Below are 12,966 nucleotides of genomic sequence, written 5' to 3' on the forward strand. Positions count from 1 at the left end.
TGACCGAAGGTTATCATACCAGAACCAGATGCATATGATGGGTCATTCCTGCCATAAGCCAGCCAGAATAAGCAGCAATGAGGTTATCTCTGCTCTTAGAGAGAGCCCCTGAGTCGTGAACATGGTAATTAAAAATAAGAAAGTGACACCAGCTGCTTATTAAGCGATAACTGTTGTTCATTTGAATTACAATTCTCCTTGGCCCTCCACCTGCTTTCTTACTGGTCTGGCCTACCTTCTTTCAGGCCCAGGCCTGGGAGTGCTTGCAAGATATAGTTGGGGTAAAATGTTGACTTTTGGTGGACACCACGGAGTCACATTGATGCAGATAAGGCACATGGCTGTGGCAGGATTCAGCTCCTTCATCAATTTTCAGGTTAGTATGGCTGAATCAATTATAGTTTGTAGAAGTTCCCTTACTGCAGACTTTACTGGCAGTTGAGACTGGGATCTTTCTTCCATGAGAGACATGGTGCTTTACCACATTACTTTGGAATACAATGTTGGACATGGTTGCAGTCATATGGAAAACTACTGTAGGTATTTGTCTAATTATTCAAACTTTTATTCTTTTAGACAACCCTTCCTCAGACAGTTTTCTTGGCTCAGGAGATTTAAGAACCTTTGGCCAGAGTGCAAATGGCCAGTGGAGAAATTCCACTCCAGCATCAGGTTCAACTTTACAAAAATCAAGAAACAGCCGAAGTCTTTACCTCGAAACCCGAAAGACCTCAAGGTAGGTATTCTGGCCTCCTAGTTCACAAGCCTTTCCTCTGATATAAGAGAAAATGGCTGTGAGATAGTTGTTGACACTGGCATTTTATTTTATTTATTTATTTTTGGGGTGCAAAAAGGTGGTTTTATTAAAGCATGGGGACAGAACCCTTGGGCAGAAAGAGCTGTTGCCCCGGAATTGTGGAGAGCAGCTTGACATTGGCATTTTAAAGGAGTAACATTGTTTCTGAATTTTAAACTGTGAAAATATGGACAAATCCATTTTAAACTTTCAACTTTTAATTTACTTGGTGCTGAATTTTGGTGACAGCCGAAGTTTCTCATTAGAGGAGAGTTTTGAGGGAAATCTTGGTGCATCTGAGTATTTTGGGATTAATATGGCTGTTATGAATCTTAAATTTCTACAACTTCAGTAGCAAAGAAATCAGTACATTTTATAGGCTTTCACATGAGCAGAGACCTGGCTTAAACCAACGAAGTTCTGCACTTCATGGCCTTAGTCAACTAGACCTAAACTACCTCTCTTAGAAAATAGAGTTATGAATTCTTTGTAACTGTTTTCTTTTTCCTTTTTAGCCCAATTTTATAAGTGCTACCTATTCCCTCACCAAGCTTATACTGATCATTAAAGACAGATGAAGTTTGGCTTAGAAACTTTTCCCTCAGCAACTTTATTAGTAAAATATATATATTTTTAAATATTACTTATGACTTCTTAAATTTTACTCTGGTGATGGATTTTAGGAATGTGGGATCATTTAATTTCCTGCTTAGGCAATGCTAAGCTTTCTGCCGTTGATAGAAACCAATGAGATAGCTTTTATTTTATGATTATTAGCACATGGACTCTGGAAACATGTGTCAGTACTCCCAGGGGTCTTCCCCACTTCTTAATATATTTTTAAATTACACAAGAATTCATTAATGCATTCACATTGTAAAAATTAAAACATTGCCAATAAAACTAAAGATCCTTGACCATTCCTCACAATCTTATTCCCCTCCCTTTGGTGTGTTTCCTTCCAAACCGTTCCCCTATGCTTGGGTTTGTTTTTTTTTTTTCTCCTATGTAGCATGAGATGTATGCTATGTATACTATGAAATGTATAATGCTATTTTGTCTTCATTAAAGATTTTCTATATGTATTATTTGGCAAATTGCTTTTTTTACCCGATAAGGCCATACTGTTATTTTTTTTAAATAACATTATTATAGAAACAAATACATGTGCTTTGTAAAGATTCAGAAAATACAGATAGGTAAAAATAAAAAGTAAAAACATCATGTTTCCACCAGTGAGCGATCACCTCTGTAATATCCTAGTGCATATCTTTTCAGATAGTTTTCTCTGCATTTACATGAATTTTCTGGGTGTTTATTGCCCTTAAGTCTTTTACAGTCTAGAACAGCCCTTTTTCCTTATGACGTGACCTTTTCTTCATGATGTTCCACCTTTTGGACTTGACAGGTTTCTTCCTCATAGTATTATTTTGTCATCTATCCTCTAGTTTTTGTAAACTAGATTTTTGTCTTGAATAAAAGCTGGTGCTATGTTATATCACATTAAAAACCTACAAATCTGGTTCTCCTCATTAGTGATACTGGATTGACCTCTGGATTAGAGAGATAACAATCTGGTCCTTTTGTGCAGTTAGTTTTTTCCCCCTTGTGATGACTAGAATGTAATCTAAATGATGATACTTTGGCATTATATCAGTGACCAATTTCACATCAGCCTAAGAGTTACTCATATCAATTGATAATCCTTACCTGATAATTTTTTTAAATTGAGGTGAAATTGACATACATTATATTAGTTTCAGGTATATAACATGGTGATTCAGTATTTGTACATATTACAAAATGATCACAGTAAGTCTAGTTAACATCTGTCGTCATACATAGTTACAAAATAGTTTTTTCTTGTGATGAGAACTTTTAAGACCTACTCTCTTAACAACTTATAAATATGCAATATAATATTATTAGTTCTAGTCACCATGTTGTACATTACATCCCCAGGACTTATTTTATCCTTGAAGTTTGTGCCTTTTATCCTTCTTTGACCTGATAATAGTTTTATTAGAGTTAATGAAATAGTACTTTTCCAATGTTACTATTTCTTCTATACTTATTGTCATTTTGCTATGAAGGGGATATTTTTTTTCCTCATTAGGTAGGGTTGTATGGTTATCCTGAAATACTTCTCCTACTGGGAAGGCAGGAGATAGGATTAGATCTTTCTTTTTCATTACCAGTATTCAAAGTAGATTTGTTTTTTTTTTAATAGCCACTTCATGTGGTTCAGATGAATTTTGCTATTCTTTTTAGTGTTATTCCAGATTCAGTGTGTTTCAGTCCACTACAATCATTATTCTTTTAATGTTCACATTCTCACAGTTTTGGCCACCGGGACTCCTTCAAGCTCACTGCTGTGTCTGGCCCAACCTCTTTAATTGTAGGTAGCATCCTTGCTTTCTGGCATTGCAAGATGCCCTCCACTGTTTTTTGTTTAGAAGAAAGTCTTTTGCATTAAACACACACACTCTAGGAAGCATCAGTGCAAAAGGCATTGTGGGGAATTCATTATATCTTCACCAGACAAATTATACTGCCCTTGCCTTCTTTTTGTAGCGGCATCCACCCATCCTAAGGAAATAAGCTTGTTCCTGAAATTCTGACTCCTTGTTTCTTTCCCCACTCTAACACACACAGAAACCATTGTAATTTGAAGAGTTAGAGAGCATGTGATTTTTTTTTAAGTTTGCATTTTAATTCCAGTTAACGTACAGTGTTATATTAGTTTCAGGTGTACAATATAGTGATTCAGCACTTCCACACATCTACCCCGGTGCTCATTACAAGTGCACTCCTTAATCCCCATCACCTGTTTCACCTGTCTCTCCCACCTCTACCTCCTCTCTGGTAACCATTAGTTTGTTCTGTATAATTAAGAGTCTGTTTCTTGACTTGTCTCTCTCTTTTTCTTTTTTTTCCCCCCTTTGAGAGAGTATGTAAGTGCTTTTTTATTTTCTTTACACCTAGTCTGATTTCATTTGGATCCAGACCAAATGTACTGATTTAAAGAGTTGATTTCATTGAATTCAACTTAGTCGGTTGTGTATCTCTATTCTGCATCCTCAGGAAAAAAAAAAAAGAGAGAGAGAGAAAATTCAGTATGCTGAGAGCAAGTAGCTCATAACTTGCTGGGCAGTAACAGATAAAAAAGACCACATAGAAAGATAGAAAGAACTTTAAATTATTAATCTAGTCTTAGAGATGAGACTTGGTTTTAAGTTCACAAAAGTATTTTTCCTGCCAGTTTTTTCTATTATTGGGGGTGCACAAATAGTTTAAAGAAACAAAAACAAAAGTCTCCTTCAGAGGAGGTAGTTAGGCCGGAAGAATTGACCAAGAGTGATGTAGCCTAGGAGAAAGCCTTCTGGTTGTTTTTTAATGAAGGAAGGGAGCCATCTGTTGGTTTTTTTAGGAAATTTTAAAATTCAGTTTAAAAGCTCCATTGAGAGGCTTCAGCTTTATCCATCTTTGCATATTGAATCCTAAAATTCCCTCCAAAGGACTTGTGGGAGGAGGCTGCAGCGAGTAAATAGAAAGTGTACGTTAGATCCCTCAGACCCAGGTTTTCTGAAGAAGTCTAACCTGATGTACTTGTCATACTGCGCAGGTCTTTGGTTCCTGACCAAAGGAACTATAAAGCTAAGAAATACAATTTTGGATGTTTGATAATTATATAGTATGGCAATCTAGGACTTCTTAAGTGGCCGAACCTGATGCAGCAACCCATGTCTCATTTCTTGTATATTTCCCTCAAATGGTACATCCCTCATTCTGCCTGTTGGTGTTGGTTTTGTTGACACTTTGGTGGTTTTTGTTATTTCCTGAAAGTACAAATCACTAGGTTCGATTTTCTTGCTGTTCTTTTCTTACAAACTCTGTTTTTGTTTTTGTTTTTTTAGTGGATTATCAAACACTTTTACGGGAAAGTCAAACCATCACTGCCATGTGTCTGCATATGAAAAATCTTTTCCTATTAAGCCTGTTCCAAGTCCGTCTTGGAGTGGTTCATGTCGTCGAAACCTTTTGAGCCCCAAGAAAACTCAGAGGCGACATGTTAGTACAGCAGAAGAGGTAAGGAAAACCTGCAACAAAGGCTGCTAAAGGTTAGAATCTTTCCCTGTACTTAGCCATTTGTTCCCTCTGATTTCGATGTTTATTAACCATTCCATTTAATCCTTTCTGTGCTTTTTATTTCTTACTTTTTTGAGTGCCGTCATCTGTGCTAAAGAAATTAAAGAGAGATTTTAGCAGGACTTCATTTCTCTTACTGTTTTCTATTCTTGTTGAGCAGCAGACTTAATTTTCAGTATTTTCTAAATGACTTCTCATACATCAAACTATCTCTGTTCTCTCTTTTTTGGACCCTTCCTCAACTCGAGTTTCTTGTGGCAAAACTGTTTACCTTGCTGGATTTGATAAAATACCTGCCCTTATTTCTTATTAGGACAATTTCCTCTCAGTATAAAAAGAAAATCAAGAAGCCAGCAAAATAATTTATGTCCCTTCATTATGAGCAAGAAGATTTTTGAGATCATAGATATTCCCCAAAAGAAAGATGTTTTGTTGACACTTTGGTTGTTATATGCATTCAGTAAACCTAAAGGAAAAAAATCAATTCTGTAAATATAATATGGCATATAATTTATGTGGTAGAGAATGTGCTTGTACCTGTTAAATATTTATTATGCATCTAGTCAGCCTTGGACTGCTTGCTATGAGGATACAAATAAATAACAATACCTTACATTTATGTAGCCATATAGAGTTTCCAGTATGCTTTCCACATGTATTATTATGTTGAATCATTTTAATCCTGTGAAATAGGTAGAGATGAGGTAATATCCACATTTTATACGTATTAGGAGAGTGAAGGTCAGAGGTCATACAGCTAGTACATGGCCAGCCTACAACCCAGATCTTCTGGAGTCTAGTCTGGTATGCATCCTGTTATACAACACAGCGGTGTAGTTCCAGCCTATTGGAGCTTACAGACTGGGGAGTCAAGAATACAGCATTTTGTGCTAAATAATTAGATAATTTGAAATGAAGATCTTTTAAGTGGCAAAATGTGATTATTTGTGACATGGTTAGTAAAAATGCTATACATTCTAAAAAAAAAAATGCTATATATTCTGTTTGGTTTTACGTTTGTACTGAATCTGAAATATTTTAAGCAGAGGGTGGCAGAGGTAGTAAGTCATATTTAGTAGAGAAAGGGTAGACGAGAAACTGGCAGCAGTTGGCTTTGGTGATGAGAGCTGAGCAACAGTTATAAAAGTGAGATTTATCTTTCACTTTTGTACTACTGAATTTAGTACCACGTATGTATTGGATATTACATAAATAATATTTTTAGATTACTGGGGTTGCTTCTGCTGGAGCCTAGGCAGCCTGTGGGGTCCAGAGAGACTTGTGGGGAAGGAGACAGCAGCAGCATGGTGGCTGGATATTGGCCTCCCAACCCTCCCCTGCCTCACGTGGCTGCCGCTGAGATTACCGGGATCTTTTAAGATTATCTGTGTTCATTGTAAGCCCACTATTCACCCACTAGCCAAACAGGCCTTTGGACTACTCAGCCCCTCCTCTTTTCACTTCTACCTCCACCTGAGGACTTGGGCCAGCTGGATTATTTTCAACTCTCCAGGCCACAGGCTGGCCCATGTAGGACATGAAGCTGGAGTTCCCCTTCCTTCTACAGTGCCAAAAAGATGCCAAGGATTGAACCTATCCCATGCAACAAGAGATGCAGAAAATTTTGCATCAATCAGTTGTTTTTAGGTCTATATTCTGCTATGAAAAGCGACTCACTTGTAGTATAGAAATATGGAATCACCCATATAATACAATTGGACCAAACTTTATTAAATCAAAGTATCAACAGATTATTTAGATATTTAGTCTGGGGTAGTATGGATAATCTAGATTAAAATATAATACTTTTTTCCCCCAGGGGATAAAGAATTTGCTGGTAGGATCTTACAAAGTGGAGGAAAAGTTATTTTCCATGGAAATATTTGGGATTTCCAAGGGAGATACAGTTGCTTATGTTAAAGAAGGAAAATTATTTTTTAATTTTACTGCTGGATTTATCACCTTCAGGAATCTAAAGCCATCTATAAAATTAACATGATGTTACCACTGCACTGTTCAGTCTTCCAACAGGAGTTTAAAGAAAATACATAAAGAAGAATTTGGAAATACGTAAGTGGTGACTGGACCACCACTTGGCTGATGGCTGATTCAAGGATATCATTAAAGAACTGTACTGTCAAATAGGGTAACCACTAGTCATATGCGCTACTTAAATTAATTCAGTTAAAATAAAAAATTTAGTTTCTCAGTCACATTAGCCACATTTCAAGTACTCATGAGCCACATACTCTGTTGGCTATTGGACACATATTGGACATGTTGCTAAGTGGCTACCATATTGGACAGTACAGTTACAGAGTATCTCCAATATAACTAACACTGTTTAGAGGATATGGATTTCTGTTTGGGAAAGAGAAAATACTAGGGATTTTAAAAATGTAAAACAGTAAAAACTCAGATAGTTTCTTTTCACTTATATGTTGCTTCCAGGCATGCTTCTCTGCAACATATTGAGCAACATTTTAGGATGTTGGACTTCCTTAATAGATGACACTGGTGGTTTTATTCTTTAAAAACAAAACAGACTTTACAATTTTGTCATAACCGAGAATTTTGGACTTAAAGTTGTTGAATTATGCACTTTTGATAGTTGAAATTTATTTATATAATATACATTTTAAACAGAATCAAAATTGGGAGATTTATGAAGTTATTTGAGTAATTTACAAAAGATTTTGCTAGTTTTCTAAGATTTATTTTGTGTTCTCTGTTAAATTTTTATAATTTTACAGACAGTTCAGTTTTATGATGGAGACTCTTAACAGAAGCATCTAAATGCAAGAATCTGCCAAAAAATCTATTTTTTAAATCTATTTTTAAAAAACAGAATTCAGCACCTTATATATCTTTAATACTGTTTTAAACTTTCCTTGGTCCTTTATTATGTTTAAAACATAACATCAGCCAATTTCTTTTACTTTAACATATTATCCAATTATTATTTCCTTTCCTCTTAATTTCCTAATTTGCTTACTCGGTAGGAACAGTTTAATAAGTAATGTACAGAGAAAGATGTTTTCTTTTACTTTATAGTACCAGATGCTCCAAAAAAGAATTGTGTTTGAAGTTTGAAGTGACTTACCTTTTTGCATTTTCTTTTGGTAAAGCCAGATGTTATATATGTTCTTTTGAGAGTTGCTGGGACTATCTTTTCTTTGCCTAAAATAGAAGATAAATTCTTGTGACCTTTAAATTACCGTGTAGAACAGTGAAAAGTTCTTAACCTTTTTTCTATAATTTCTTTTTTAGACTATAAATTAGTTGAAACTGAAAGTATGAGGCTTCAAGAGACCTCAGATAATTATTTGGAATACAGAACATCTATTCCTGCTCATTTTATGGTGCCTAATGACTGTAAGGTTGTTCAGGCTTAGACAGATGCTTTTCTTTGAAAAGCTAGGGAAAATATCTGTGGGTGACCTGTGTGTGTTTAATTGATTTTTAAAAATCAGTTCTTTACATTGAATTAATCTACATTTGTCATAATTTACTTTAGCTGAGTCACTTAATGGCACCTTGGTTCTTCATGTTTTATTTAGAAGTATAAAAATTTATTCTAGGGCGCCTGGGTGGCTCAGTTGGTTAAGCGACTGCCTTCGGCTCAGGTCATGATCCTGGAGTCACAGGATCGAGTCCCGCATCGGGCTCCCTGCTCGGCAGGGGGTCTGCTTCTCCCTCTGACCCTCTTCCCTCTCGTGCTGTCTCTCATTCTCTCTCTCAAATAAATAAATAAAATCTTTAAAAAAAAAAAAAAAAAAAAAAAAAATTTATTCTAAAACCATTTTGCCGTGTGATGTGAGGGAGGAGAGAAGTGTTTTTAACTTTTTACAGTTGAAGTCTGTAGGGTACCACAAGCAAAGATCCTTTCTATGTCACTGTTCTCAGTGTGCTTGTGAAGTCTTCATGTGATGGGGATATTTCTTTACATTCCCTTGGTATGCAGAGTAACCTCTTACACCAATTTCTCTGCTTTATTTTCCTCCCTGTGATGTGATAATGCAGTCAAAGCTTTTTAAAATCTAGTTTGGTAGGACAGTGGAAATGAACTAAAATGATTGGTTAATTAAGAGTTAATTTCCATGATCCAGGTGGTATTACTCTTCTGATTTGCCTTCACTCCTTCCATTTTACCACTCCTGAAAACAACATACTGTTAACCCCATTGTATTGTGGGTTATGAATTAGGTTATTTGGTGTAGTGGGAAAGTGGGGTCAAAATTTACATTGGTGGGAGTATGCCTGGGTGGCTCAGTCAGTTAAATGTCTGCCTTTGGCTCAGGTCATGATCCCAGGGTCCTGGGTTCGAGCCCCACATCGGGCTCCCTGCTTAGCGGGGAGTCTACTTCTCCCTCTGCCCCTCGCCCTGCTCATACTTGTGCTCCCTCTGTCTCTCTTTCTCTCTGACAAATAAATAAATAAAATCTTTAAAAAAAAATTTACATTGGTGGGTGTTCAAAAATTTCACTCATTAAAGTGCCAGATAACACAGCTTTCCTGTATATAGATCACTATGGAGTTGGCTGGCAATCTCTTACAATCTAATAATCTGTAATGAAGCTTCATTCCTCAGACTGTCTACTTAAAGAACCTTTATAATAACATATTTAGTTTTTAATAAAAAGGCATTTATTGTAGTTATAGTTTTTAAATTTATGTCTCAGATACTCATGTCCTTCCCAGTACAATAGCCAAAACCTACAGATTTGGTAATTGATATTAATGTATACCTGCTAACCATTATCACTCCTGTGCTGTCACTGAAGTGCCTGCCCAATACTGTAGACCGTCTCTTCACAAACACTAGCAAAAAGGACTGCTGTCATCTTAAATACAGTATTAATGTATAAGGGATAAAATAATGGAGTTTATTTTCTTCATATAGAAAATTGCAAATTGTTTTTTCTCTCGGGTCTACTTTTCTACCAAATGTTCAACGAATTTTACCTTATTACTCATCTGTTCAAATTTAAGGATAGCTCTTTTTCATAAGGAGTTGTCATGCTTCACAGTTCAAGGTGAATCTTGTTAGATCAGTAATATTATAGTGACAATGTGACTGAAATTTACTATGTAGCAAACAGTGATCAAGAAGAAAAAACTTAGTGTTTGTTTGCCTTTGCATAGATAGTTGCTTAACTCATTCTGCTTTTAATAATTATAATTGAATAAAATGCTTATGCACATATTGAAGTGTCATAGTGCAGGGTGCTGCTAGCCCTGGCACAAAGTATTAAAATTATTTCGTGAAGATGGGTGGTTGTATTAAACTGTATATAAGGTTTTTTTTTTTTTTAAAAGTACCAGGGCATATTATTTAGTGAATGCAGCCCACTGCTTCAGGGCATCAGTATAGAATAAATGCTTTCCTGTGGTTACAAGTCCATATGTAATCTGGTTCTCTGCCAAGTGACCTCATTTCTTACTGCTCTTCTGATTCACACTGACCTCACTTTTCCTTGAACACATCAAGCACATACCTGTCTCAGGGCCTTTGCATTTGCTCTTCCTCTGCCTGGAATAGTCTTTTACAAATTTCTGTGACTTACCTCTTCCCCGGATACAGGTTTCTCTTGAAATATCACCTTTTTAAAGGGGTCTTACCTGTTCTTGTTCTTTCCCCTCCATCACTTTCTATTCCCTTATCTTTAGTTTTTTCATACTATCTGACTAGTCTTGTTTGCCATTCCCTTTAATGGTAATGTAAGCTCCATAAGGAAAGGAATTTTATTCAGTGCAGTATCTCTAGTGAGTGGTGCTTAGTAGGTATTCAAGTTAATAAATAAATTCAGTACTGGGGCTTAGGAAGAAGAGTAAATATTGGAGATGGAAACCATCTCTGGAAAATACTTATACTCTTAAAAATATAGAGTATTTCTACTCTAGATAAAGTAGAAAACAGCAAGGTATCCCACTCTGATTTTGACTATTCTGGTTACTTCCTTGTGGTTTTTCTAGTAGATGTCAGGACTCCTAGGGTTTGTTGGAATCCTAATTGAGAGATCCTCAAATATTTTGTTTCTGGGACTCTTATCAGTTGACTCAAAAGTGATTGCCTACTGGTCTTCTGGTTTCATATCCTAGAGCCTGTCTGCACTGTTATTTATGTATGTGTCCCATAATTTTCTTTCTTTTTTTTTTTCTAAAATACACTATCTGGTATTTATTTCATTTAACTCCTCTTATAATTTTCTAGAATATCCCTAATGATAATTCTTAATTATCTTGAGGGACTCTGTCTGAACTTTGGCAGAACTTCTGGGAATCTAGATGCTGTTTTGAAAAAAAAATTTTTCTCACTGGATGTGTCTAAGATTTTTCTTTTTTTTTTTTTCTTTTTTTTATATAGACAGTCCAAGAAGAAGAAAGAGAGATTTACAGACAGCTGCTACAGATGGTCACAGGGAAACAGTTTTCTGTAGCCAAACCCACCACACATTTTCCTTTACACCTGTGAGTCACAGAAACATATTTCAAATGAATTTAATTCTACATTTTATTATTTGATATTGAAACTATATTCTTCTCTTGCTAGGTCTCGATGTCTTAGTTCCAGTAAGAGTACTTTGAAAGACCCACTGTTTAAAAATGGAAACTCTTGTGCAGCTCAGATCATTGGCTCTGATACTTCATCATCTGGATCTGCTAGCATTTTAACTACCCAGGAACAACTGTCCCACAGTGTGTATTCCTTACCGTCTTATGCCCCAGATGTTGTGGCATTTGGATCCAAAGATTCTGATCCTCTCCATCAACCCCAACATCACCACTCTCTTCTACATCAGCCAGATAACTTACCAGCTTCAAATGCACAATCAGAAGGTAAAATTGGTTTTGTATAACTATATTTTCTTTTTTTAAAGATTTTATTTATTTGAGAGAGAGAATGAGAGAGAGAGAGTGCGCATGAGAGGGGGGAAGGTCAGAGGGAGAAGCAGACTCCCCACCGAGCAGGGAGCCTGATGGCGGGAATCGATCCTGGGACTCCAGGATCATGACCTGAGCCGAAGGCAGTCGCTTAACCAACTGAGCCACCCAGGCACCCTGTATAACTATATTTTCAATCCTAATAGCCAGTTAACTGTTTATGGGATCTGTGTGAATCATAGGCAAGGTTGTAATATGCATGTAACTTAATTAACATATAAGAAACTTTAAATACATATAATTCAGTTAGCTATACCACAAATAAACTAAACCTGCAAGTAACTTACTTTTTTCTTACATGGAGATGCAAATGATTTCATATATTTTACTTAAAAGATGAACTTCCTGAGCAGAGTCTAGAGTCAGAGCACAGTCAGCCCAATTACTTCAGTACTTTCTCTGTTTTTAGTACTTTACATTGACCATTAAGTACTCTGAAGTTCTAAGAGTTTTGGAACATCAATTAAGTATTGAAGTAAAAGTTCTTAACCAGGTAATACTTAAAAAACCTATATAGTAGGTTTATGGTTTTAGAATGGTCATCAGCAAATTTCAGAAACAAAAAGAGGTTTTTTTGTTTGTTTTTTAAAGATTTTATTTATTTCAGAGAGAGAGAGAGTGAGAGAGAGAGAGCACAAGAGGGAGTAGGGTCAGAGGGAGAAGCAGACTCCCTGCTGAGCAGGGAGCCCAATGCAGGGCTTGATCCCAGGACCCTGGGATCATGACCCGAGCTGAAGGCAGACGCTTAACCGACTGAGCCACCAGGTGCCCCAAAAAGAGTTTTCTACCTAATTTTCAGCTAACCAAAAAAGCCAGACTCTTAGCATTCCAGTTAATGAAGGTTTTCTATAATTTTCTTTGTTTGCTTAGTTTTCCCCTTCTTTAGCTATGTGTTGTGTGTATTTATGATAGTATGTATTTTTGGGTATATAACTTAAGTTTTAGCTTAAGTGGTTAGACATTAGGGATTTTTTTTTTTTAAAGATTTTATTTATTTATTTGAGAGAGAATGAGAGAGAGAGAGAGCACATGAGACGGGGGAGGGTCAGAGGGAGAAGCAGACTCCCTGCTGAGCA

At 36.2% G+C, this 12,966-nt stretch overlaps 1 protein-coding gene across 1 annotated transcript in view; it reads left to right on the forward strand.

Moving 5' to 3' along the window:
* The window catches only part of SENP1 (SUMO specific peptidase 1), a 49,680-nt gene that overhangs the window by 12,423 nt on the left and 24,291 nt on the right, over nucleotides 1–12,966 (forward strand). The window contains exons 5-8 of the mRNA XM_021704789.1: nucleotides 577–736; nucleotides 4,714–4,885; nucleotides 11,313–11,416; nucleotides 11,499–11,785. Of these exons, the coding sequence (XP_021560464.1) occupies nucleotides 577–736; nucleotides 4,714–4,885; nucleotides 11,313–11,416; nucleotides 11,499–11,785 (723 nt within the window). The remainder of the gene's footprint in view (nucleotides 1–576; nucleotides 737–4,713; nucleotides 4,886–11,312; nucleotides 11,417–11,498; nucleotides 11,786–12,966) is intronic.

The sequence above is a fragment of the Neomonachus schauinslandi genome, chromosome 5, assembly GCF_002201575.2.
Source record: "Neomonachus schauinslandi chromosome 5, ASM220157v2, whole genome shotgun sequence".
In the NCBI taxonomy this organism is placed as follows: domain Eukaryota; kingdom Metazoa; phylum Chordata; class Mammalia; order Carnivora; family Phocidae; genus Neomonachus; species Neomonachus schauinslandi.